At 39.6% G+C, this 27,885-nt stretch overlaps 3 protein-coding genes across 3 annotated transcripts; 2 read left to right on the forward strand and 1 right to left on the reverse strand.

Annotated features, from left to right (window-relative positions):
* Positions 1-2,183: 2,183 nt before the first annotated feature.
* Positions 2,184-3,531, forward strand: LOC117341768 (GATA zinc finger domain-containing protein 5-like). Its single transcript, XM_033903630.1, has 2 exons — positions 2,184-2,234; positions 3,052-3,531. The coding sequence occupies exons 1-2, from the start codon at positions 2,184-2,186 to the stop codon at positions 3,529-3,531; spliced, it is 531 nt and encodes a 176-aa protein (XP_033759521.1).
* Positions 3,532-3,544: 13 nt separating this feature from the next.
* LOC117341769 (probable serine/threonine-protein kinase clkA) lies at positions 3,545-4,890 on the forward strand. The gene is made up of 2 exons (XM_033903633.1): positions 3,545-3,616; positions 3,676-4,890. Exons 1-2 carry the CDS (start codon positions 3,545-3,547, stop codon positions 4,888-4,890), a joined length of 1,287 nt encoding a protein of 428 aa, XP_033759524.1.
* A 1,918-nt stretch (positions 4,891-6,808) lies between these two features.
* Positions 6,809-16,598, reverse strand: LOC117342554 (tubulin beta-4B chain-like). The gene is made up of 4 exons (XM_033904738.1): positions 16,468-16,598; positions 11,125-11,233; positions 8,603-8,958; positions 6,809-8,244 (listed from the first exon to the last, which is right to left on the reverse strand). Exons 1-4 carry the CDS (start codon positions 16,522-16,524, stop codon positions 7,414-7,416), a joined length of 1,353 nt encoding a protein of 450 aa, XP_033760629.1. The 5' UTR covers positions 16,525-16,598; the 3' UTR covers positions 6,809-7,413.
* Between the last annotated feature and the right edge of the window lie 11,287 nt (positions 16,599-27,885).

The following is a 27,885-nucleotide window of genomic DNA, read 5'->3' on the forward strand; positions in this document are numbered from 1 at the left end:
TACACTGTCGTGTAGATACTGGGGATGTACTTATACTGTCGTGTAGATACTGGGGATGTACTTATACTGTCGTGTAGATACTGGGGATGTACTTACACTGTCGTGTAGATACTGGGGATGTACTTATACTGTCGTGTAGATACTGCGGATGTACTTATACTGTCGTGTAGATACTGGGGATGTACTTATACTGTCGTGTAGATACTGGGGATGTACTTATACTGTCGTGTAGATACTGGGGATGTACTTATACTGTCGTGTAGATACTGGGGATGTACTTATACTGTCGTGTAGATACTGGGGATGTACTTACACTGTCGTGTAGATACTGGGGATGTACTTATACTGTCGTGTAGATACTGGGGATGTACTTACACTGTCGTGTAGATACTGGGGATGTACTTATACTGTCGTGTAGATACTGGGGATGTACTTATACTGTCGTGTAGATACTGGGGATGTACTTACACTGTCGTGTAGATACTGGGGATGTACTTACACTGTCGTGTAGATACTGGGGATGTACTTATACTGTCGTGTAGATACTGGGGATGTACTTACACTGTCGTGTAGATACTGGGGATGTACTTACACTGTCGTGTAGATACTGTGGATGTACTGATACTGTCGTGTAGATACTGTGGATGTACTGATACTGTCGTGTAGATACTGGGGATGTACGTATACTGTCGTGTAGATACTGGGGATGTACGTATACTGTCGTGTAGATACTGGGGATGTACGTATACTGTCGTGTAGATACTGGGGATGTACGTATACTGTCGTGTAGATACTGGGGATGTACTGATACTGTCGTGTAGATACTGGGGATGTACTGATACTGTCGTGTAGATACTGGGGATGTACTTACACTGTCGTGTAGATACTGGGGATGTACTTATACTGTCGTGTAGATACTGGGGATGTACTTATACTGTCGTGTAGATACTGGGGATGTACTTATACTCAGTATACACAGTGTACACAGGTTAGTGACGATCTGACTTTACGATAGAGCTATTCGCAAGTGTCAGATATACTAAGATATTCCTTCCCGAAATTGAGTTCACGACTCTGGAGAACACAAAGGAGATGGGACAAAGCGAGAACCTGCTGCATTGGATCAGTTTCAACGTGGATTGACCCTAATGTTTATCATCCTCAAAAGAATCAACACCTCAAACATTCTGAATGAAAACCAGATATAGACCTATATTCCTCTTATTGTATCGTATTGACCCGATTGAGTTGCCAGAAAATGCATCTGATTGCGCATTCAATTCAATTCAAATGTTTATTGCACAATGCTAATTACATAAGTAATGCGATGACAATACATACATAACGGTTCAGCAATATAAGTAGTGTATTAGATTATACTGAATTGAACCCACTCTCCTCAGGTCTAACGACTGTTTTATGAATAGACAGAATTATTAGCTGAGATGGCATTAAGATTGTCATCTTCTGACATAATGGATAATCAATTTCATTTTATCGAGATACATTACTCTACCTTGATCATATAAAGGACATTTATAGAAAAAGTGGATTTTGTTACCAACATTACAATCTTTTCAGACTCTTAAGTGTCTCGGGGTGTTATTTATTCGACCACGGGTCAGCTCTAAGTCATGTTCACAGAGTCTATAGTCTAAATTAGTATATATGGTCGTCTAAAATTGGAGTCGCTAATACTATATCAATATTGTTCTAAAAGAAACATACTAATTTATTATCTTATATAGATGTCTATATTGCGTTTCCGTGAGAGGTTTTGAACAGTAATGCGTGTGTGGGGTGGGGGTCAGTATTCAGTATAGATAAGTCATAACAAAGATACAAATCGGTACGTGGAGGTGCATCACCCAACAATTTAACCAAACAACCAGAGGGAGAATCGCTTTTAACTAACATAAGTAATAGATTGAGTATCTATCAAATAATGAATATAACTTAGCGATATGTTGTCTCCAATTCCTGTGTGTAGTATAAAAACTAGACTTCCAATTTTTTGCAAGACTTACCTGTTAATCATAATAGATTATACGCAATAGATAGAGTAGTTCCGCAATGAATACGGAATAAATAGAGTAGTTCCGCAATGAATACGGAATAAATAGAGTAGTTCCGAAATGAATACATAATATATCTAAAACTGGACCATCCAGCTGTTCCGTTCTATGACTGTCAGTGTCAGATGCCAAGTAGTCAGCTGTGTGGAACTCCAGAAGGTAAAACAGGACAATTATAACGGATCTAAACAAATGTTATAGAACAGAGGCCGAAGTGTAATTAATGAATATATACGTATTTTTCGACGGTGGTGAAATGTTTGACAATGCATCTCCGTCAAAGAGTGATTTTAACAATAGAATGTTGTATAGTTTTGAAAAATACAGAAAACGTATACCATTAAGTGGGTATCCGGAATCTGTCAAATGTGTATGTTAGTATACTGCATGCATTACGTAATTTATGTCCGTCCATCACCGGAAGTTGTTTTTATTTTATATTTACATGAGAAAATGAAAATAGAGAAGTTGAACTGTGACACATGTTCGATATTTCGCCAAGTGATCTCGATACATACATACACTACAATACAACATGTACATACTTTTACACCATTACCATCCTCCAAAAATTATTTAAACTTCTTTTTATATCTTTTAAACGATTATCAATTGATATATTTATTCATATAATGTGGGTGCCATTTTACGCATTTTGGTGACGCTGTCTTAGGTGTAGCATCTTAGACTTGTGGTAATGATTCTCAGTTGGATGTTGATCAGACCGGATATGTCAGCCAACTTGTGGGATTCTCTATGTATTCATCATCATCAATGTCTACACAATAAGTGCGAAACAGTTTCCGGTGGAGGAAAAAAATATCATGTATTTTATCGGTGAACGTCTGTGCCAGTAACAACAAACGCACTGATATGTCAGAGATTTCCTAACCATTACAATACGGCTGTCAGATAGACACAAGTCACCAATATAAATACATAGATACTACTAGTAGTCATTAACACAAACAACCAGACGGAGTCGGACAGAAACACAAACAACCAGACGGAGTCGGACAGAAACACAAACAACCAGACGGAGTCAGACAGAAACACAAACAACCAGACGGAGTCGGACAGAAACACAAACAACCAGACGGAGTCGGACAGAAACACAAACACCAAGACGGAGTCGGCACAGAAACACAAACAACCAGACGGACTCGGACAGAAAACACAAACATACCAGACGGAGTCAGAACAGAAACCACAAACAACCAGGATCGGAGTCAGACAGAAACACAAACAACCAGACGGAGTCGGACCGAACACAAACAACCAGACGGAGTCGGACGAAACACAACACAACAGACGGATTCGGACAGAAACACAAACAACCAGACGGAGTCGGACAGAAACACAAACAACCAGACGGGAAGTCGGACAGAAACACAAACAACCAACGGAAGAGTCGGACAGAAAACACAAACAAACCCAGACGGAGTCGGGGACATGAAACACAAACAACCATGACGGACTCAGGACAGAAACACAAACAACCAGACGGGAGTCGGACAGAATACACAAAACATAACCAGACGGTAGGTCGGACAGAAACACAAACAACCAGACGGAGTCGGACAGAAACACAAACAACCAGACGGACTCGGACAGAAACACAAACAACCAGACGGAGTCGGACAGAAACACAAACAACCAGACGGAGTCGGACAGAAACACAAACAACCAGACGGAGTCGGACAGAAACACAAACAACCAGACGGAGTCAGACAGAAACACAAACAACCAGACGGAGTCAGACAGAAACACAAACAACCAGACGGAGTCGGACAGAAACACAAACAACCAGACGGAGTCAGACAGAAACACAAACAACCAGACGGAGTCAGACAGAAACACAAACAACCAGACGGAGTCGGACAGAAACACAAACAACCAGACGGAGTCAGACAGAAACACAAACAACCAGACGGAGTCGGACAGAAACACAAACAACCAGACGGAGTCAGACAGAAACACAAACAACCAGACGGAGTCGGACAGAAACACAAACAACCAGACGGAGTCGGACAGAAACACAAACAACCAGACGGACTCGGACAGAAACACAAACAACCAGACGGAGTCGGACAGAAACACAAACAACCAGACGGAGTCAGACAGAAACACAAACAACCAGACGGACTCGGACAGAAACACAAACAACCAGACGGAGTCAGACAGAAACACAAACAACCAGACGGAGTCAGACAGAAACACAAACAACCAGACGGAGTCGGACAGAAACACAAACAACCAGACGGAGTCGGACAGAAACACAAACAACCAGACGGAGTCGGACAGAAACACAAACAACCAGACGGAGTCGGACAGAAACACAAACAACCAGACGGAGTCGGACAGAAACACAAACAACCAGACGGAGTCGGACAGAAACACAAACAACCAGACGGAGTCGGACAGAAACACAAACAACCAGACGGAGTCGGACAGAAACACAAACAACCAGACGGAGTCGGACAGAAACACAAACAACCAGACGGAGTCGGACAGAAACACAAACAACCAGACGGAGTCGGACAGAAACACAAACAACCAGACGGACTCGGACAGAAACACAAACAACCAGACGGAGTCGGACAGAAACACAAACAACCAGACGGAGTCGGACAGAAACACAAACAACCAGACGGAGTCGGACAGAAACACAAACAACCAGACGGAGTCGGACAGAAACACAAACAACCAGACGGAGTCGGACAGAAACACAAACAACCAGACGGAGTCGGACAGAAACACAAACAACCAGACGGACTCAGACAGAAGCACACACGTCAATGACTCTAGTCAGTAACATATTAAAAAAGTCTTTTGATTAAGTAAACGTTCATTAATTAAAGATCGAAGAATGATAATTATTTTGAGTTTGTGAACTTCGGTGGTGTTCAAAATTAAAAAATATATCCAAAATTTCGTCGAGCAACAGTCTGGATTTTCAAAAGTATCATCGGAACTTTATAATCAAGAATTTTTGTTTTAATCGGATACGATTGAGAATATGTTTATGAAAGCTATATCTTCATGCGTTACGAAGAATATCGGGCAAGAGAGGAATTAAATCGGGATACTTATAAAGACATAAGGTAGTATTACACTACTGAACATATACCATACAGTGTTGGTAGTACATGTGTAACAGTTGAACGACATTTTGAAACAACAATAAATGGCGGAAATATATTGCGTAAACTATTGAGAACATTCATCAATCATTGTATCATATCAATATTAAATCTTACAGTTTACCCCCGGGAACATTCGTCTCGCTTACCTCCCTTCACGTGAAATGTGAAATGACTTCGCGGAACCTAAACATCATTAACATGTGCATGATCTAATGTAGTAATCTCCCTTCGTTCATACGTTCTTTATTCATTCTCCATTTTATTTGTTCCTGCTTTTAGGGGAAGACTTTTAGAAAGTCAGTTTTATATTATTTTATTTCGTCTTTCTCAGTAATCATTTGGGTTTTTTGGCGATCGTTCTAACTTTTCATTTTATATGTTTATTGTTTGTTTTTGGCGAGCATTCTCAGTTTTCGTTTAATTTTCTAAGTATTCATTATATCGTTCCCCAGCTGTTTTCGGTGTACAGAAGTTGACACTCTCACATTTTGTTGGTGTGTTATTGTCTGACGAACTGTCTCAGATTCCATTGTACTACACGTACTTGATCGACCAGTTTACAATATGTTTTGTTACTTTTGTGTTATGTGTACCTTCCTAGCTCTTTTTGTCGTTTTGTTGATCATTTCATAATGATAATTTCAGTTTAATTTGGTGAATATGCTCACATTTATATTTCTGAAATCGCAAGACATTATGGATTTATTTTTGTATTCTGTGTTTGGTGTTCATTTTCCTTTCCGTCCATTTTTTTGTTTCCATTTTTCCCTTTCTGCCTCGTATTGGTTGTACAATACACTATGAAATAAATTACCACATCGTCAATACACAAAGATACACTATACCACACCGTCAATACACAAAGATACATATACCACACCGTCAATACACATGGATACATTATACCACACCGTCAATACACAGTGATACAATATACCACACCGTGACGTCAATACACAAAGATACAATATACCACACCGTCAATACACAAAGATAAAATATACCACACAGTCAATACACAAAGACACAATATACCACATCGTCAATACACAGTGATAAAATATACCACACCGTCAATACACAAGGATACAATATACCACATCGTCAATACACAGTGATAAAATATACCACACCGTCAATACACAAGGATACAATATACCACATCGTCAATACACAGTGATAAAATATACCACACCGTCAATACACAAAATACAATATACCACACCGTCAATACACAAAATACAATATACCACATCGTTAATACACATGGATACAATATACCACACCGTCATTACACAAGGATACAATATACCACACCGTCAATACACAAGGATACAATATACCACACCGTCATTACACAAGGATACAATATACCACACCGTCAATACACAAGGATACAATATACCACGTAAAGACAAAATATATCACACCGTCTCTTGTTTAAAATCGTAATTTAACAATAAATTACAAATATTCACCTATGAATATTATTTCTACCTATGGTGTAAGGGGTAACATTACTCACGGGAAGTCCGTCTCGGTTGGTTGATTAATTCTATCTGTTGATGAAGATATAAATAGAACAAGTTGTTTGATAAAGCACCATTTTAATATTTTCTTTTAATATGTATTTTCGTTTGAGGTGGCCTTTGCTGGTTTCGAACCATATTTCGAACTGATAATCCATCAGTTTGACATATTGATTCTTATGTAAAATGTTAGAATGATTTATCCTACAAAATTTGGTCATTGTTATTTCTTTTTGACAATCCTCTCTGTCGATATTTCCGGGTTTTCTGACACACATCGCATCGCTGCTGATATTCACGTTGCTACAGTCAATAGTCGTACTCGGTTGACACAGTGGAGTTAGATTCCCAGATCGGATGTGAAAAGGTATGGTAGGCTCACCTGCCGACCACGTGGGTTTTGACCCCGGTTACTCCCTTTTCCCTCCCACAGTAAGACCCCTAACACACTTCCATCCGGACCAACAAGAGTGATTAATATAAGTTGATATCAAGCAATTGTTGTAAAACAAAGTTTACTTTTTTACAGCTTATAGTGATTCAATACTGTTTTTATTGCTTCTCATGATGTCACTTGAAATAGTATCCTTTATCAAATTTTATCTTATCTATATCTACCATCGATGGTGGCTCCAGTACCCAGAACGTTACAGTTGGTACTGATTACGTCTGATATTGGTCGGCGCCACCTTCCTCTTCCTCCTCGTCGAACTCTCCCTCCTCCTCAGCTGTGGCATCCTGGTACTGTTGGTACTCGGATACCAAGTCGTTCATGTTGGATTCGGCCTCTGTGAACTCCATCTCGTCCATACCCTCACCAGTGTACCAATGCAAGAAAGCCTTACGACGGAACATAGCGGTGAACTGCTCGGATACACGCTTGAAGAGCTCCTGGATGGCGGTGCTGTTACCAACGAAGGTACCAGACATCTTAAGACCACGTGGTGGGATGTCACAGACGGCGGTCTTGACGTTGTTGGGAATCCATTCAACGAAGTAGCTACTGTTCTTGTTCTGGACATTCAACATCTGTTCATCAACCTCCTTCATGGACATACGTCCACGGAACATGGCGGCGACGGTCAGATAACGTCCGTGACGAGGATCACATGCAGCCATCATGTTCTTGGCGTCGAACATCTGTTGGGTCAGCTCTGGGACGGTAAGAGCCCTATACTGCTGGCTACCACGAGATGTAAGAGGAGCGAAACCAGGCATGAAGAAATGGAGACGGGGGAAGGGAACCATGTTGACAGCCAATTTACGGAGATCGGCGTTCAGTTGACCGGGGAATCGGAGACAGGTGGTGACTCCGGACATGGTGGCGGAGACGAGATGGTTCAAGTCACCGTATGTGGGTGTGGTCAGTTTGAGAGTACGGAAGCAGATGTCGTAGAGAGCCTCGTTGTCGATACAGTAGGTCTCATCTGTGTTCTCAACAAGCTGGTGGACGGAGAGGGTGGCGTTGTATGGTTCGACCACGGTGTCAGATACCTGTAACAAGGAAATACATAGAATGTGAACGTATATTTGTGTTACAATTTTCCATTATTGATACTCAAAACAAAACTCCAACTCCAATCTTAGATGCCGGCTGGGAGGATAGCCACAAAAATGCAGGGTCGCTTTCCATGCGAAAATATAGTTTCATAATGTCTAGGGGCTGTATTAAATATGACGCTGTGTTGTCTTTTAATTATTACAGATGAATAAAGTGGAGAACGGACAGTGTAAATGAACCCCATTGCAATAAAAAAAAGACCAAGCATTGTAAATCTTTCGCTTGCTGAACCCATAACTGATAATCATCTTGCTTTGAGTAGAATTGTGTAACATTGACATAAGAAGCTACCTTTGGTGATGGTACAACAGAGAATGTGTTCATGATCCTGTCGGGGTATTCTTCACGGATTTTGGAGATGAGGAGGGTTCCCATTCCGGATCCGGTACCACCACCAAGAGAATGTGTAAGCTGGAATCCCTGAAGGCAGTCACAGCTTTCTGCTTCCTTTCGTACCACATCAAGAACAGAGTCTACGAGCTCAGCACCTTCTGTGTAATGTCCCTTAGCCCAGTTGTTTCCAGCACCACTCTGTCCGAACACAAAGTTGTCTGGTCTGAAGATTTGTCCAAAAGGACCAGATCTGACAGAGTCCATGGTTCCGGGCTCCAAATCAACCAAGACAGCGCGGGGAACATATTTGCCTCCTGTAGAGAATAGATATAGGAACTGTCAAAGTACTAAAGTATGTTTGGTTGTTTTTGTTTTGATGTTTGAATCCATTGTGTATAATTTAATGCATCGTGCTAATCATTCACATTTCATAAAAGAAGATTATTTCGAGATTATTAATATGCATGTTGTGTACATGAGGTAGATATTCCCAAAATTATAAGACAAAGGATGTTACTGTTTGGTTGATGTTAAATCATTGATCAAATTATCACCGATCACCCTCAGTCCCTCAAACGCGTATAACCAGCCCTCATATTCAGTCCCTTAAACCCGTATAACCAGCCCTCATCCTCACCCTCAAACCTCTATAACAAACCTTCATCCTCACCCTCACTCCTGTATGACCAGCCCTCTTCTGACCCACACCACCTCACTTCCGTAGCCCTTATTTTCACCCCCACCCCACTTCCGTATAACTAGCCCTCGTCCTCTCCCTCACACCCTCACGCCCTAACATCCGTACAACAAGCCCTCATCCTCACCCTCATCCCCGTATAACCAGTCCCATATCCCTCATCCTCACCCTTATTCCCGTATAACCAGTCCCATATCCCTCATCGTCACCCTCATTCCCGTATAACCAGTCCCATATCCCTCATCGTCACCCTCATTCCCGTATAACCAGTCCCATATCCCTCATCCTCACCCTCATTCCCGTATAACCAGTACCATATCCCCCATCGTCACCCTCATTCCCGTATAACCAGTCCCATATCCCTCATCGTCACCCTCATTCACGTATAACCAGTCCCATATCCCTCATCGTCACCCTCATTCCCGTATAACCAGTCCCATATCCCTCATCTTCACCCTCATTCCCGTATAACCAGTCACATATCCCTCATCCTCACCCTCATTCCCGTATAACCAGTCCCATATCCCTCATCGTCACCCTCATTCCCGTATAACCAGTCCCATATCCCTCATCCTCACCCTCATTCCCGTATAACCAGTCCCATGTCCCTCATCCTCACCCTCATTCCCGTATAACCAGTCCCATATCCCTCATCCTCACCCTCATTCCCGTATAACCAGTCCCATATCCCTCATCCTCCCCCTCATTCCCGTATAACCAGTCCCTTATCCCTCACCCTCACCCTCATTCCCGTATAACCAGTCCCATATCCCTCATCCTCCCCCTCATTCCCGTATAACCAGTCCCATATCCCTCATCCTTACCCTCCCTCATTCCCGTATAACCAGTCCCATATCCCCTTATCCTCACCCTCATTCCCGTATAACCAGTCCCATATCCCTCATCCTCCCCCTCATTCCCGTATAACCAGTCCCATATCCCTCATCCTCACCCTCATTCCCGTATAACCAGTCCCACATCTCTCATCCTCACCCTCATTCCCGTATAACCAGTCCCACATCCCTCATCCTCACCCTCATTCCCGTATAACCAGTCCCATATCCCTCATCCTCACCCTCATTCCCGTATAACCAGTCCCATATCCCTCATCCTCACCCTCATTCCCGTATAACCAGTCCCATATCCCTCATCCTCACCCTCATTCCCGTATAACCAGTCCCATGTCCCTCATCCTCACCCCTCATTCCCGTATAACCAGTCCCATATCCCTCGTCCTCACAATCATCACCCCTCCCACGTTCCTTTCGCTATTTCCCTCACCACTGTCTGAACTACTGGAAGGTTTCTCACGTCCAGCTGATATAATATGGTGTATGTGTCCTGGTAGGTGTTATTAACGTAATGAAAGTGTTTATACAAAGTGAAACGTAAGTTATCAACTCACAATGATTTTCTTGAGGAGCTTAATATTTCTTGGAAAACAAGATTACGAAATCTTAATATCATTGACAGAATTTATGTTTGTCGTGTCAAAACTTCTCATTTAATTCTCAATTTATAGAACATGTCATTGTTGGGTTTTATTATATAATGTGCGTTTTGTAATGTACTACTTAAAAAAAATGAAACAACTATTAAATTAAAACCAAGAAAATTGCTATATAAATCGTTTACACATGTTAAAGTATCAGAGATAAATATGGGGTTATCAAGTATTGATCTATAGGATATTACAGATGTCCACTAGACCTTGGGAGACAAATAACATGTCCCTCCAAATATCGGCTGTCGCTATGGCTACAGTGACTGTGGAGAACATTACCGGTAGCTTCGTTGAAGTACACGTTGATCCTCTCCAACTGAAGGTCGGAATCTCCGTGGTATGTACCGGTGGGGTCAATTCCGTGTTCATCAGAAATAACTTCCCAGAACTGGAAACAAATAAATATATTTGTCTTAAGCACCTAGGTAAGTTTGTTTGGATAATAAGGTTTCAAATACTGTTCAAGTTTGTAAGTATGTAGATCATTTCTTTTCAATTTGATATGACTATCCAAGTTGGATGTGTCCATTAATTACATTTTTACCCGTGAAATATCGAAAATTATTCATTCTATTAAAGTTATACTTTTCTGATTTGACCAATCAGATCACTGCTTACAAACGACAAAGGGGAATTCAAGATTTGCATATAACTCTCCGTCATGTTATATGACGTCAAAATGCAAGATAGAATACATAACGTCACGATTTGGCGTACATTTGTGAGCCGTTGACAGGGGACCGCAATGAATTCTGGGAGAGATTGAGCCAACCTCGGTATATTTTTGCTCTAAAGTGTAATAAACATAATACCTAACAGTATCTTCAGTGTAATACCAAATATAGTTCACGAGTGTCGCTGATATTTTGATATTCGTGAAAAATATCAAAATATTAGCCACACTCGTGAACCATATTTGGTATTACTGAAAACACTGTTAGATATCCTCTACATATCTTATGTCATTGCGGCCAGTTTAGACTTTTGTAAGATTTGTGGTTTGCTGGGTGAACAATTAGGGTCATTTTTAGGTCGGGTCTCTTTGTTGTAGTGACAATGACAATGACAATGACAATATTTTATTCTCATAAACATATAAAGTGTAGAGAATTATATACATACAAAATTTGTACAGGACATATGATATAATACATCGATACATTTGTTAAGCAAGAGATTATATTAAATATTGTTGAGTCGTATACTTATTTCTTTAATCAATTTCACAAGTGATTTCAATTCATCGTCTACTACAAAATTAAAAAGTGTATTAAATTTGAATGTACTTGGTCTTTCATAATAGTATCTAGATATATATTTTTTTCTGTTTAATGCTATTTGATGATCGCTACAATTAAATAGATAATGGAATTCGTCTCCTATTTCATTCAGGTTACACAGACTACAGATTCTATTTTCTCTTGGGATGTTATTCCATCTTCCGTATTCGATTGGTAATTTAATGTTACAAGTTCGAAATTTACAATAGGAATTAGCTAGCTTAGGAGGGAGGTCAAGTAGATATTTTTCTAAACTTAAATCATGTTTATAAATTCTGTAATTGGTCCCTTTCGGAGAATTGAAAACATCCTTTTTCCAATTACATATGAACAAATTTCTTAGGGTATGAAAAACAGTATTTTTTAAGCAGCGTATACTAGTAAATTCATGGTTTTCAAAAACATCTAATAAATTACATTCTTCAAAAATATTTTTAATATAGTTAGACCATTCAGCATTATAATTGATGACTACTTCACGAGGTCTTCCTTATAACGTTTAGATTCGTATTTCGGTGGTTAAAATATCCCAATTAAAACTAAAAGATATAAGCATGCTGATTCGGAGTTTATATACCGTGCTGATCGTGATACTAGCCATATGCATGGACAAATTAATTCTTATATATGTACTACTTACTCTTTACTCGAGGGGAATTACTGTTGATAGGCATTGCCCTAAACATATATACATTATGTATAAACATCTATATATATATATATGTGTGTGTGTGTGTGTATCGATTATTAACATAGGTGGCCACATGCCAATCATGCTGTAATATAGCACGCTAGAATTCACATTAGCCCAAAACATATTTTCGTTTTGGATTTATTTGAGAGACCCATTAGTATAAATTTGTATAGAGCAGGGGTTGTCAGAGCAGTCATTCTCACCTCACTTAGCTTTAAAGCTATAGTCACCTGTTGTTCAGATATGCATTAGGGATTTAAAAATCTCGGCGTAGTTATTACGGAACTGATCTTGAGCCTAGCAACACTAAAAACATCCCACAACAAACACTAGAAATTTATTACATGTAGGTAAAGGTATTTATTTCATATTCTAAGTCATCGGTCTGGTTATCTTAACAAACTACTAAAACCTGAATCAGCCTGTGCTCGTCAATGGCGGCAATTCTAAGCTAAATTCCTTGTATTATATTTTCATTCAACTTATTCAAACTTCTCCCTTGATAAAAAACATGTAATGAATTATTTGGTGATATAAGATAGTTGTGTTTATTAATTTTGATTAAAATTGAATTTGCACATCTTGATAAATATGACATGGGTTCATTAGTATGTTATCAGAATGATACTCGGATGTGGTAACACAGTTTGATACTAAAGGGATCAACGTTAGTTACATAGCGTGGTTACTATGGAGATCTTTATACAGTGTAATACTGAAGGGATCAACGTTAGTTGTATAGACGGTAACTATGGAGATCAGTATACAGTGTAATACTGAAAGGATAAACGTTAGTTATATAGACGGTAACTATGGATATCTTTATACAGTGTAATACTGAAGGGATCAATGTTAGTTATATAGATGGTTACTATGGAGATCTTTATATAATGTAATACTGAAGGGATCAACGTTAGTTATATAGACGGTAACTATAGAGATCTGTATACAGTGTTATATAGCGTGGTAACTATGGAGCTCATTATACAGTGTTATATAGCGTGGTAACTATGGAGATCATTATACAGTGTTATATAGCGTGGTAACTATGGAGATCATTATACAGTGTTATATAGCGTGGTAACTATGGTGATCATTATACAGTGTTACATATCGTGGTAACTATGGAGATCATTATACAGTGTTATATATCGTGGTAACTATGGAGATCATTATACAGTGTTATATATCGTGGTAACTATGGAGAACTTTATACAGTGTTACATATCGTGGTAACTATGGAGATCATTATATAGTGTTACATATCGTGGTAAATATGGAGATCATTATATAGTGTTACATATCGTGGTAACTATGGATATCATTATACAGTGTTATATATCGTGGTAACTATGGAGATCATTATACAGTGTTATATAGCGTGGTAACTATGGAGATCATTATATAGTGTTATATAGCGTGGTAACTATGGAGATCATTATACAGTGTTATATAGCGTGGTAACTATGGAGATCATTATACATTGTTACACCTAAATGATTCAAAGTTAGTAACTTATCGTGGTACTCATTGAAGCTCTGTCCATCTTTATAGTCTACCAAAATCATGTCAAGTAAGAGGATTTTATCAACGGTGAGATAATTATTTATATTTATTTGATATACGTGATATGTTAGGTGGATATCTACCGTATACCACGTCATATTTACAGGCTCGATATTTATCCATCATAATATGTCGGGCGTATCAACAAAACTCTCCAGATTAGATGTGAAGTATGGCATAAAACCCCAAGTGTAAACACGATCAATAGCCATTTGTGTTGCTCGTGAATATTTTGACAGTGGTCCCTTAGTACTCCATATTCGTGTCACCATATATACTCATAAACAGCCACTCCACACACGAGTTCCAAAAGAACTTTACCATTGAATTGATCGAACAGATATCATATATAGATATGTCCTTGTTGGGAAAAAAGTTTGAAAGAACTGAAAGTCTATACAAATTAACTCGCTTAGGGACATAATCATGTCGTCCTTTCATAGAATAAATATATGTATATATAATTAAACTGAATAAAGGGTAACTGATTTTGTAAAGCAAAACAGAACAAGACCATAACATCGTCTGCGCAAAAAGAAAATATATACCCAGAGTCAGCATGAACTATCACAGGTACAAATGTACCTGTAAGGAAATAACAGTACCACGGATGGAATCAACTATACGTCCTTCCCATGCCAAAATGGCAGGTACAATGTACATCCTTAGATTATATCAAACTACAAAAAACTACGAAAATATCGAAAAAAAATTGTTTTATAGAATGTTGCTTCAGAAAGGACAGCTACCTGTAATGATGATTAAACACGTCAAGTGTCAAAATGATCGGCCGAAACATGAGTGAGAGGCAGATCCCCGGACGAAATAAAACAAAGGGCAATAACTCTTTTAAAAACCCATTATTTTGAAATGCCACTCGGGAACAATTACATGCCATGAAAAATCGTGCAATGTTAGATAGATTACTGGAAAACAAAGGGCAAAATTCTTTCGAAAATCATCAAATCAATTCGCCACAACTACATGTCATTATTGATACGCCAATATATTACAGAGATTGCTAGAAAACTAACCGAAATGAAGATTGTCAAAGTCAAAGGCATAGACAAGAGTATTCGAGATAAGATAATCTCCCTGTCCCCCGAGTTACCTATCATATACATCATCATTTTAATCAATACCCAATGTAACGCCGAGTTGAAGGTTAGACGGCGATGTTTGTAGGGCTAGACGGCGATGTTTGTAGGCCACATTATTGTCCCGACTTCCCTGACAAGTCACCTGTGGTATTGGACGTGACACATTATGAATTCCGATTCACGGCGGATGTCTCCTCGCTACTTGTTTCTACATGTACTCGCGCCTATATGGTTTAACACTGGCGAGCAGTGCCACTAGTAATCCTATCTGGAACGCTATAAATCGATCCACTTCCAGAAAAATAACCAGATCAATTATTTCCACTCCGTTAATCCATTTATATGTAAAACAATGTTAAACAATAACAATTCATCAATTGTCGAAATAATCACGAGTTATATGTCAGCTATTTCATAACAACAATTTCCATCTAAAAGGTAATATTATCGTCACGAAATATTATTTCGTCTAGTAAGATGGTGTTTAAAGAAATAATACTTTGTTGTTTTGGTTGCTATGGCGTGCGTTGCTATGTCGTGCTGCGTTGCTATGGCTGCGAATGACCAGTGAGTATGATTTGACTTCAATGAATAACAGAAATAAATATCCGGATGGGGAGTTAATGTTTTTCAAATAAAACTTATTTTAATGGTATTCATGTATGGAGAACAATTCGACACTGATCCTAATAAAATCAATAGGTTAATTATAGGTCGTAAGAGATATTACATCGGACATTTTAATAATTCAGAATTGATATATATAGATATATATATATACGGTTCTATGTTCTACTTATGTTGTACTTCATATATAAAATAACTGTTGTTTGATCATTTATTCCTGAATATCAAACAGCAATATTTGATCAAATATTTTTTTGAAATCTTATACATCATAAGTGCGGTTTTTGTTTAAAAATTATTCTTGAAAATATATTGAGCTATGATTAAAGTACTACAGTGTAATAGCTGCTGTTACCTTAGCACCGATCTGGTTACCGCACTGTCCAGCCTGGAGATGTACAATTTCCCTCATCTTGAATATTATTTCAGCCCGTAGTTTTCACTTGTCGCTCTGTGTCCTGTTAATTTGACGCTCGGACTTATATATCATCGGAAATTGATAGGTGACGCTCAACCTTCCGCCGAGGAATCTGATTGGATGATGGAAAGGATGGACTATATTTTGCAAATACTTTCAGTTTTTATGAGATAAGCAAATATTGAAAAAACAAACCCGTCTCATTTCTGTCGTAATGCTTTCATTGATGGTTGAAATTTCTGAATAAAATTTAATAAAAACCCAAAGTAAAATAGATGGATTTATACATAGAAACAGTCAGTTGTCATGGTGTATGTGTAACGTGTCATATAAACATTTAACTTCCACGGAATCCTCCAACCGTGGCGATATAGTAGTTATTTTTAATTCAGTAGACACACACATGCATGCACCTGTATAAATGAAACCGTGGTGTTTTTCACGGTTCAGTGGGTAAAACATGAATATTGATATCCCACTTCATACGAAATGATCTGTTGATAAATAGTAATCAACTCGGTGATCGATTGGGCATAAACAGCTTATTGAACGAACACATTTCTTGTATACGGATGGATACCGAGAGATTTAATTAAATACATTTTTTCATTTTACTGACTTCTCCATACTTTTCAACATACTTCTATCAAACGTATTCATACGGCATTCAAAAGATGAACTGATTGTAAATATTAAAATATCTTATCTCGTTTAAAATAAACTATTCAAATGTTGTATTACGTGTTTTAGAAATAAAAGCATGTTATTACAACAGCTTACCCTAATATATAGTCTATATTGTGATGTCGGTAAACAGCTTACCCTAATATATATTTTATATTGTGATGTCGGTAAACAGCTTACCCCAATATATAGTTTATATTGTGATGTCGGTAAACAGCTTACCCTAATATATAGTTTATATTGTGATGTCGGTAAACAGCTTACCCCAATATATAGTTTATATTGTGATGTCGGTAAACAGCTAACCTCAATATATAGTTTATATTGTGATGTCGGTAAACAGTTTACCCCAATATATAGTTTATATTGTGATGTCGGTAAACAGCTTACCCTAATATATAGTTTATATTGTGATGTCGGTTAACAGCTTACCCCAATATATAGTTTATATTATGATGTCGGTAAACAGCTTACCCTAATATATAGTTTATATTGTGATGTCGGTAAACAGCTTACCCTAATATATAGTTTATATTGTGATGTCGGTAAACAGCTTACCCTAATATATAGTTTATATTGTGATGTCGGTAAACAGCTTACCCTAATATATAGTTTATATTGTGATGTCGGTAAACAGCTTACCCCAATATATAGTTTATATTGCGATGTCGGTAAACAGTTTACCCTAATATATAGTCTATATTGTGATGTCGGTAAACAGCTTACCCTAATATATAGTTTATATTGTGATGTCGGTAAACAGCTTACCCTAATATATAGTTTATATTATGCTGTCGGTAAACAGCTTACCCTAATATATAGTTTATATTGTGATGTCGGTAAACAGCTTACCCCAATATATAGTTTATATTGTGATGTCGGTAAACAGCTTACCCGATATATAGTTTATATTGTAATGTCGGTAAACAGCTTACCCTAATATATAGTTTATATTGTGATGTCGGTAAACAGCTTACCCTAATATATAGTTTATATTGTGATGTCGGTTAACAGCTTACCCCAATATATAGTTTATATTGTGATGTCGGTAAACAGCTTACCCCAATATATAGTTTATATTGTGATGTCGGCAAACAGCTTACCCCAATATACAGTTTATATTGTGATGTCGGTAAACATCTTACCCTAATATATAGTTTATATTACGATGTCGGTAAACAGCTTACCCTAATATATAGTTTATATTGTGATGTCGGTAAACAGCTTACCCTAATATATAGTTTATATTATGATGTCGGTTAACAGCTTACCCCAATATATAGTTTATATTATGATGTCGGTAAACAGCTTACCCCAATATATAGTTTATATTGTGATGTCGGTAAACAGCTTACCCCAATATATAGTTTATATTGTGATGTCGGTAAACAGCTTACCCCAATATATAGTTTGTAATGTGGTGTCGGTAAACAGCTTACCCCAATATATAGTTTATATTGTGATGTCGGTAAACAGCTTACCCTAATATATAGTTTATATTATGATGTCGGTAAACAGCTTACCCCGATATATAGTTTATATTGTGATGTCGGTAAACAGCTTACCCCAATATATAGTTTAAATTGTGATGTCGGTAAACAGCTTACCCTAATATATAGTTTATATTGTGATGTCGGTAAACAGTTTACCCCAATATATAGTTTATATTGTGATGTCGTTAATTAGCTTACCCTAATTTATAGTTTGTTATGTTGTGTCGGTAATCACAATACCTTAGTATTGAGATGTGAAATGAGACGTGACAGGTTTTCTATACCTGGTAACCAGTTTATCAGTCTCCGGGTATACAGTTCAAACGTATCACCTACAACTCCAACTCGTGAATATTTAATTGCCAATATTCTGATAACGTCTGTGTATTTACCGGGTTTATCAAAGAGCTGTCTAAAGCTTCATCAAGATACGAGGAGAAATAAAACGGACCAGTATTTCGATGTCAATATACGGGGGTAAACGGAGAAATAAGACGGACCAGTATGGTAATGTTAAGATACGGGGATAAACGGAGAAATAAGACGGACCGGTATGGTAATGTCAATATACGGGGGTAAACGGAGAAATAAGACGGACCGGTATGGTAATGTCAGGATACGGGGGTAAACGAAAATATAAGACGGACCGGTATGGTAATGTCAGGATACGGGGGAAAACGAAAATATAAGACGGACCGGTATAGTAATGTCAAGATACGGAGGTAAAGGGAGAAATAAGACGGACCGGTATGGTAATGTCAAGATACGGGGGTAAACGGAGAAATAAGACGGACCGGTAATGTCAAGATACGGGGGTAAACGGAGAAATAAGACGGACCGGTATGGTAATGTCAGGATACGGGGGAAAACGAAAATATAAGACGGACCGGTATAGTAATGTCAAGATACGGAGGTAAAGGGAGAAATAAGACGGACCGGTATGGTAATGTCAAGATACGGGGGTAAACGGAGAAATAAGACGGACCGGTAATGTCAAGATACGGGGGTAAACGGAGAAATAAGACGGACCGGTATGGTAATGTCAAGATACGGGGGTAAACGGAGAAATAAGACGGACCGGTATGATAATGTCAAGAAACGGGGGTAAACGGAGAAATAAGACGGACCGGTATGGTAATGTCAATATACGGGGGTAAACGGAGAAATACGAGGGTAAACGGATAAATAAAACGGACCAGTAGTTCGATGTCAAGACACGGGGGTAAACGGAGAAATACGACGGACCAGTATGGTAATGTCAATATACGGGGGTAAACGGAGAAATACGAGGGTAAACGGATAAATAAAACGGACCAGTAGTTCGATGTCAAGACACGGGGGTAAACGGAGAAATACGACGGACCAGTATGGTAATGTCAAGATACGGGGGTAAACGGAGAAATACGAGGGTAAACGGATAAATAAAACGGACCAGTAGTTCGATGTCAAGACACGGGGGTAAACGGAGAAATACGACGGACCAGTATGGTAATGTCAATATACGGGGGTTAACGGAGAAATACGACGGACCGGTATGGTAATGTCAATATACGGGGGTAAACGGAGAAATACGACGGACCGGTATGATAATGTTTACCTGAACCAGTTCGAGTATTCCACTTGTCCTTGTTACCATAGTCCCGACTCGAGTACTCCAATTCTCCTGGTTACCTGTTCCTATTCGAGTATACGCATTGCCCTCTTACATTGCCCTGGTACCCGCGATCCTAATTCTGGTACTCATATTACCTTGGTGACCGTTGTCCCTACTTGAGTACTCCTATTACCTTGACGACCGTTGTCCCTATTTGAGTACTCCTATTACCTTGACGACCGTTGTCCCTATTTGAGTACTCCTATTACCTTGATGACCGTTGTCCCTATTTCAGTACTCACATTACCTTGGTGACCGTTGTCCCTATTTGAGTACTCCTATTACCTTGGTGACCGTTGTCCCTATTTGAGTACTCCCAATACCTTGGTGACCGTTGTCCCTATTTGAGTACTCCTATTACCTTGGTGACCGTTGTCCCTATTTGAGTACTCACATTACCTTGGTGACCGTTGTTCCTATTTGAGTACTCACATTACCTTGGTGACCGTTGTCCCTATTTGAGTACTCCCATTACCTTGGTGACCGTTGTCCCTATTTGAGTACTCACATTACCTTGGTGACCGTTGTCCCTATTTGAGTACTCCTATTACCTTGGTGACCGTTGTCCCTATTTGAGTACTCCTATTACCTTGGTGACCGTTGTCCCTATTTGAGTACTCCCATTACCTTGGTGACCGTTGTCCCTATTTGAGTACTCCTATTACCTTGATGACCGTTGTCCCTATTTGAGTACTCCTATTACCTTGGTGACCGTTGTCCCTATTTGAGTACTCCTATTATCTTGGTGACCGTTTCCCCTATTTGAGTACTCACATTACCTTGGTGACCGTTGTCCCTATTTGAGTACTCACATTACCTTGGTGACCGTTGTCCCTATTTGAGTACTCCCATTACCTTGGTGACCGTTGTCCCTATTTGAGTACTCCTATTATCTTGGTGACCGTTTCCCCTATTTGAGTACTCACATTACCTTGGTGACCGTTGTCCCTATTTGAGTACTCACATTACCTTGGTGACCGTTGTCCCTATTTGAGTACTCCCATTACCTTGTTGACCGTTGTCCCTATTTGAGTACTCCTATTACCTTGGTGACCGTTGTCCCTATTTGAGTACTCCCATTACCTTGGTGACCGTTGTCCCTATTTGAGTACTCCTATTACCTTGGTGACCGTTGTTCCTATTTGAGTACTCCCATTACCTTGGTGACCGTTTCCCTATTTGAGTACTCACATTACCTTGGTGACCGTTGTCCCTATTTGAGTACTCACATTACCTTGGTGACCGTTGTCCCTATTTGAGTACTCCCATTACCTTGGTGACCGTTGTCACTATTTGAGTACTACCATTACCTTGGTGACCGTTTCCCCTATTTGAGTACTGCTAGTAAACTAGTGACCGTTTCCCCTATTTGAGTACTCCTATTAAATTAGTGACCGTTTTCCCTATTTGAGTACTCCTATTAAATTAGTGACCGTTTTCCCTATTTGAGTACTTGCACTGCCCCGATGACCTACTGAAGGATATTTATATCAAGATGTATTGATTGTGGCGATCAACAACAAGGCTTACGTGGATTTACAATATAAATATAACTTGTAGGTTAAGTTGGTAGATCAATAAACATTGCTAGGCTCTCCTGTTCAAGTCTCGTGTACACCCTATGGAGTAGGTAGTGCACAACACTTACCCCCAACTCGGATCGTGCCTGGCAGCGATGTTGTGATATTTTTTTTTATTATTTGTCTGATTTGAATTACAAATGTTAAATGTACGTTGAAGATTCCTTCCATACACAACATCTACATTGTTCTATTTGAGCAATATTAGTTAATAACCACACACATTGGACCTGTGGTTTGTGTTTGTGGGTTAAGGTTATATGCTACCTTATGCAATATGTTTGCATTTTGTGTTAGCATATCATTTAAGCTTGTGTTAGAGTTACGTCACATGAACTCTTCACGTTATTTGACCATTTAGAATAGTATGAGTTATCAACATACGATAAGGATTTTTGTCTCACCAATTTCTTTAAACTTTTACACCAAATACGCTACAGCTACGTCATCACCCAAATGCGTATTCTTTCCTCCGCTACCTTTGAATAGTGACACTGTAATTACAATGACTTTTTAGTGTAGATATAAGTTAGGTGTTTTATAAAATAGCGAGGCTTGCCTTCCTTTTGATGTAGGTTTATTATCATTATACAGCTTAGTTTTTACTAATGTCAAACTCAACAATGAATGTCATAAACGTTATAACTTGTTGATTCAACGACTTATCAAAGATATAGAATACAGTTATTGGGTCTGACGAGGACGTGTGTGTACATGTATCGTACCACAGGAGTTAAATGTTAGCGATGACAGAAAACCTCTCGTAAAGGGGTGTTCGTGTAGACAGAATAGTCACGTATTGTTATATTATATTGAATGTATATCTTATCCTCCAATAAAGGGAGGGGGGGGGGGGGGGGGGGGGGGGGGGGTGATGTAAATAATTGTGGACAAAACGAATGGCTTCATTTCACGCCGTAACTGTGGCATTTCAACATACACGAAGTTTCTTTTAAAAGAATTGACATTAACATATGAGTTTCATTATAGTAATAATTATCAAATTAGTTTTACCGCATTAAGTTCGCCTACCCATCAAACAACACACGTGTCCTACAATATACACGACACAAGACCGATATTCGCTACACGATTCCCAAAAGCTTCCAAGAACTTGGTCGAAATAAAGCTCTCAGGATTCTTTTTCCTTCAATGATGAAATATAACAGCAGCGGGACCCTGAAGACTGGGTTATCTGCCGTTGTTTTTCTACTCTCCGCTCTACTTCACTTTGAAACACACAAAATATAAAACAATATTCACGAGCGCAACCTAGTGGAGAGAAATGGTACTAAGGCAGATAATTCAGTCTGTCTCCATTGGTACAGTTCTTTGATTCGGTCCGAAACAGGCTTTACCACACTGTAGTTTCAATAGGTAAAGCTCAATATATTCATTGATTAATTTGAATACATTTTGATGCTATGGAGATAACACAACAAAAATGGAGTGTTTTATCATCGCGGTTTTTGTGTGTGAAAAAATGCGCTTTTATTGATGAATTCTCTTCTCTTAGAAATTATTACGCCGTTGCATAAGCCAATCAAAAGCGACGTTACAAACAGCGACGTTATTGGCTGATATCATAAATTCTACAACCTATTAAAATGCTTGTTACAAGCAGGATTAAATGATATCTACAGTATATAATTTCATACGTATTTCGATATTAAGCGAGACAATTTTTTTTTATATGTTTTTTTAACCGCTGGACAGACTCGATGTAGATGTGGCTTTGTTGTTCTGGTTTGGAAGAAACGTTACATGTACATGATAAAACACAACCCTGTATACCGTGTACACAGAATAAACATTCATCAGTAATGCAGAATTCCAATACAGACATATAGAGAGGCCATTGTTCATCTGCCGTCAACCTAGTCATAACAAAGGTAGTCGAACGAAAGCTGAGATTGATTATTTTACCGGAATTTTAAAGTCTTTGTACACATTGCTCGCTGTGTCTACCCGGGATGTCAAGTTACCTGCATCGCTGCCTTTTTTATGATGGTGGTTAAAGCGACACAGTCTGTAATGTTATGAAAAAATATATACAGTATATAAACGATCTTACACGAATGGAACTGATATAGGATATAAGTGTGATTAATAAAAGTTTAATAAATCCCATTTCATATTCAGACAAGTTTACGACTCTTAGATGTAAGATTTATATCTACAAAAAACTTTATGAGAAAATATCACGTTTGCTCCACCCTCATAGATCGCACGTTTGATACCCTTTGGTATGACTCTTCCAAGAGAGTTCAGTGGAGACCATCATTTTTTTCCTCTCCGCAGATCGCTTGATATGTGTCCTTTGCTTGGCCCCTTCCCAGAACTTGTACGTCAGGTGTCATTTGATTAGTCCTTTCCCAGAATTGGACGTCAATTGGCCTTTGATTGGTCACTCTCTAGCATTCGTACGTCAGGTGTTATTTGATTGGTCCCTCCTCAGAATTGGACGCCAGGGTCCTTGATTGGTCCCAATCTAGCATTCGTGCGTCATGTGTCCTTTGATTGGTCACTCTCTAGCGTTCGTACTTCAGGTGTCCCTTGATTGGTCCCTCCCCAGAATTGGACGTCAGGTGTCCTTGATTGGCCCCTCCCCAGAATTGGATGTCAGGTGTCCTTCGGTTGGTCCCTCCCCAGAATTGGACATCAGGTGTCTTTTGATTGGTCCCTTCCCGGAATGTGAACGTCAGGTTCCATTTGATTGGTCCATTCCCAGAACTTGTACGTCAGGTGTTCTTTGATTGATCCCTCCCCAGAATTCGTACGTTAAGTGTCCTTTGATTGGTCCCTCCCCAGAATGTGTGCGCAAGGTGTCCTGTGATTGGTCCCTCCTCAGAATTCGTACGTTATACGTCCTTTGATTAGTCCCTCTCCAGAATTCGTTCGTTATGCGTCCTTTGATTGGTCCCTCCCCAGAATTCCTTCGTCAGGTGTCCTTTGTTCGGTCCCTCTCTTGAATCAGTAAGTCATGTGTCCTCTGATTGGTCGCTGCCCAGAGACGGAAAGTTAAGTGTCCATCTATCGATTCTTCCCCAGAGATCGTACGTTTGGCACCCCCTCGAAGATTAGACGGACTCCCGTGTTGCTTACTAGACGATGACTTCTTTACCAAGTAATCATATAACGAACAGTACACATTCCAGTGGTTATCGCTCATTTTGAAATTGTTTTATTTATTTCTTACTTTGTAGATAGGAATTAGTCATGCGTGGTAGGTTTTAATCATAAAAGGGTTCCTCGGACAGTCGCAAACTCTGCCTGTCCTGGTATTTAAAACGTTTATTTTACATTTGTGATCTACCATATTTATTAAACTGTGAAGGCAGACCGGTATAATTTCTTATTGTGCCCAATGGAGTTAGTCACTAAGCAAAACAACATAGCACTGTTTGTGTAAAAATCATTTAAAACCTAATTGATACTACCATACGCGTGTTAAAAAACCCGAATTAGCCCAACAGGATTATTGAGTTTGAGCTTTCGGTCAGATAATACAGCGGTATAGTTCGATATTACGTGTCTGAGTTCTATTGTTCACGTCGGTTACGATTTCACAATCGTGGATGCGTCCAAAGCCATGTGTTCTCGTGTATTGTTTTAGTGTTTGGTAGGCCGGGACACAAACATGTATCGCAATGTACATTTGTTTTCACGTGGGTTTTAATAAATAACTACATACTTATCAATTGTTTAACATGTCTCTGTTTATAAAAGGTAGCACAGGATTTTGTTTGGTTCATGCCGTACGTTACACATAATCACATGGAAGGTATAAATACCCTACTTAGAGTTTCGGGAAAAAAACCTTTCTCACGCCCTTCATGGGAACCGTTATAGGGATTTTAACACCATTATTGTATGGCACATATATGGTGCATTTACCGATTAGATATCTATCAAATTAATGTTATACATGTTTACCCCTCATCTCGCTTCGCTGTATGCCATTACTTACAAGGCACAGAAGTGAAATTAAGACATAACTTACATGTAGCTAAAGAGATTATACAATTGTTTATAACTGAATAACATAATAAATAAAAGTTTAATCATTTGTTAAATCAATTTGTGATTTTAGATAGCGAAGAATGTATAATTTATAATCGTCTCAAAATACCCTGTGTAGTTATATTAGACAGCATTCCAATATGAATTCAATTTTCAGTCAATGTCGACCAAATGGACTTTGCACACATCCCCAAAACCCGTCATATTAGGAGTCGCCCACAGGGACTTGGTACAGTCCTCCGAACCCGTACGAGTACGTGTCGATCACAGGGACCTGACACAGACCCCAATACAATGAGTTTGATGAACTGTGTCATCCCCTCCCCATACGATGGGTTTGATGGACTGTGTCACCCTCCCCATACGATGGGTTTGAGGAACTGTGTCACCCTCCTCATACAATGGGTTTGAGGAACTGTGTCACCCCTCCCTATACAATGGGTTTGAGGAACTGTGTCACCCCTCCCCATACAATGGGTTTGAGGAACTGTGTCACCCCTCCCCATACAATGATTTTGATGGACTGTGTCACCCCTCCCCATACAATGGGTTTGAGGAACTGTGTCACCCCCGTCCATACAATGGGTTTGAGGAACTGTGTCACCCCTCCTCATACAATGGGTTTGAGGAACTGTGTCACCCCTCCCCATACGATGGGTTTGAGGAACTGTGTCACCCTCCTCATACAATGGGTTTGAGGAACTGTGTCACCCCTCCCCATACGATGGGTTTGAGGAACTCTGTCACCCCTCCCCATATAATGGGTTGGAGGAACTGTGTCACCCCTCCCCATATAATGGGTTTGAGGAACTGTGTCATCCCTCCCCATATAATGGGTTTGAGGAACTGTGTCATCCCTCCCCATATAATGGGTTTGAGGAACTGTGTCATCCCTCCCCATACAATGGGTTTGATGAACTGTGTCACCCCTCCCCATACAATGGGTTTGATGAACTGTGTCATCCCTCCCCATACAATGGGTTTGATGAACTGTGTCACCCCTCCCCATACAATGGGTTTGAGGAACAGTGTCATCCCTCCCCATACAATGGGTTTGATGAACTGTGTCACCCCTCCCCATACAATGGGTTTGAGGAACTGTGTCACCCCTCCCCATACAATGGGTTTGAGGAGCTCTGTCACCCTCCCCATAAGATGGGTTTGAGGAACTGTGTCACCCCTCCCCATACAATGGGTTTAATACTGTGTCACCCCTCCCCATACAATGGGTTTGAGGAGCTCTGTCACCCTCCCCATACAATGGGTTTGATGAACTGTGTCACCCCTCCCCATACAATGGGTTTGAGGAACTGTGTCACCCCTCCCCATACAATGGGTTTGAGGAACTCTGTCACCCTCCCCATAAGATGGGTTTGAGGAACTGTGTCACCCCTCCCCATACAATGGGTTTAATACTGTGTCATCCCTCCCCATACAATGGGTTTGAGGAGCTCTGTCACCCTCCCCATACAATGGGTTTGATGAACTGTGTCACCCCTCCCCATACAATGGGTTTGAGGAACTGTGTCACCCCTCCCCATACAATGGGTTTGAGGAACTGTGTCACCCCTCCCCATACAATGGGTTTGAGGAACTCTGTCACCCTCCCCATAAGATGGGTTTGAGGAACTGTGTCACCCCTCCCCATACAATGGGTTTAATACTGTGTCATCCCTCCCCATACAATGGGTTTGAGGAGCTCTGTCACCCTCCCCATACAATGGGTTTGATGAACTGTGTCACCCCTCCCCATACAATGGGTTTGAGGAACTGTGTCACCCCTCCCCATACAATGGGTTTGAGGAGCTCTGTCACCCTCCCCATAAGATGGGTTTGAGGAACTGTGTCATCCCTCCTCATACAATGGGTTTGATGAACTGTGTCACCCCTCCCCATACAATGGGTTTGATGAACTGTGTCA

Source organism: Pecten maximus, chromosome 14, assembly GCF_902652985.1.
Source record: "Pecten maximus chromosome 14, xPecMax1.1, whole genome shotgun sequence".
Taxonomy (NCBI): domain Eukaryota; kingdom Metazoa; phylum Mollusca; class Bivalvia; order Pectinida; family Pectinidae; genus Pecten; species Pecten maximus.

What these genes read in the sequence shown, in the direction of transcription:
- LOC117341768 (XM_033903630.1), top strand. Translation starts at nt 2,184, where the DNA reads ATGACTGTCAGTGTCAGATGCCAAGTAGTCAGCTGTGTGGAACTCCAG. An exon ending in GCTGTGTGGAACTCCAGAAG is followed by an intron (nt 2,235 to 3,051) that starts GTAAAACAGGAC and finishes ACAAACAACCAG; the next exon opens with ACGGAGTCGGACAGAAACAC.
- LOC117341769 (XM_033903633.1), top strand. Translation starts at nt 3,545, where the DNA reads ATGACGGACTCAGGACAGAAACACAAACAACCAGACGGGAGTCGGACA. An exon ending in ACACAAAACATAACCAGACG is followed by an intron (nt 3,617 to 3,675) that starts GTAGGTCGGACA and finishes ACAAACAACCAG; the next exon opens with ACGGACTCGGACAGAAACAC.
- LOC117342554 (XM_033904738.1), bottom strand. Translation starts at nt 16,524, where the DNA reads ATGAGGGAAATTGTACATCTCCAGGCTGGACAGTGCGGTAACCAGATC. An exon ending in GTAACCAGATCGGTGCTAAG is followed by an intron (nt 11,234 to 16,467) that starts GTAACAGCAGCT and finishes ATTTGTTTCCAG; the next exon opens with TTCTGGGAAGTTATTTCTGA. An exon ending in CTGTTGTACCATCACCAAAG is followed by an intron (nt 8,245 to 8,602) that starts GTAGCTTCTTAT and finishes TCCTTGTTACAG; the next exon opens with GTATCTGACACCGTGGTCGA.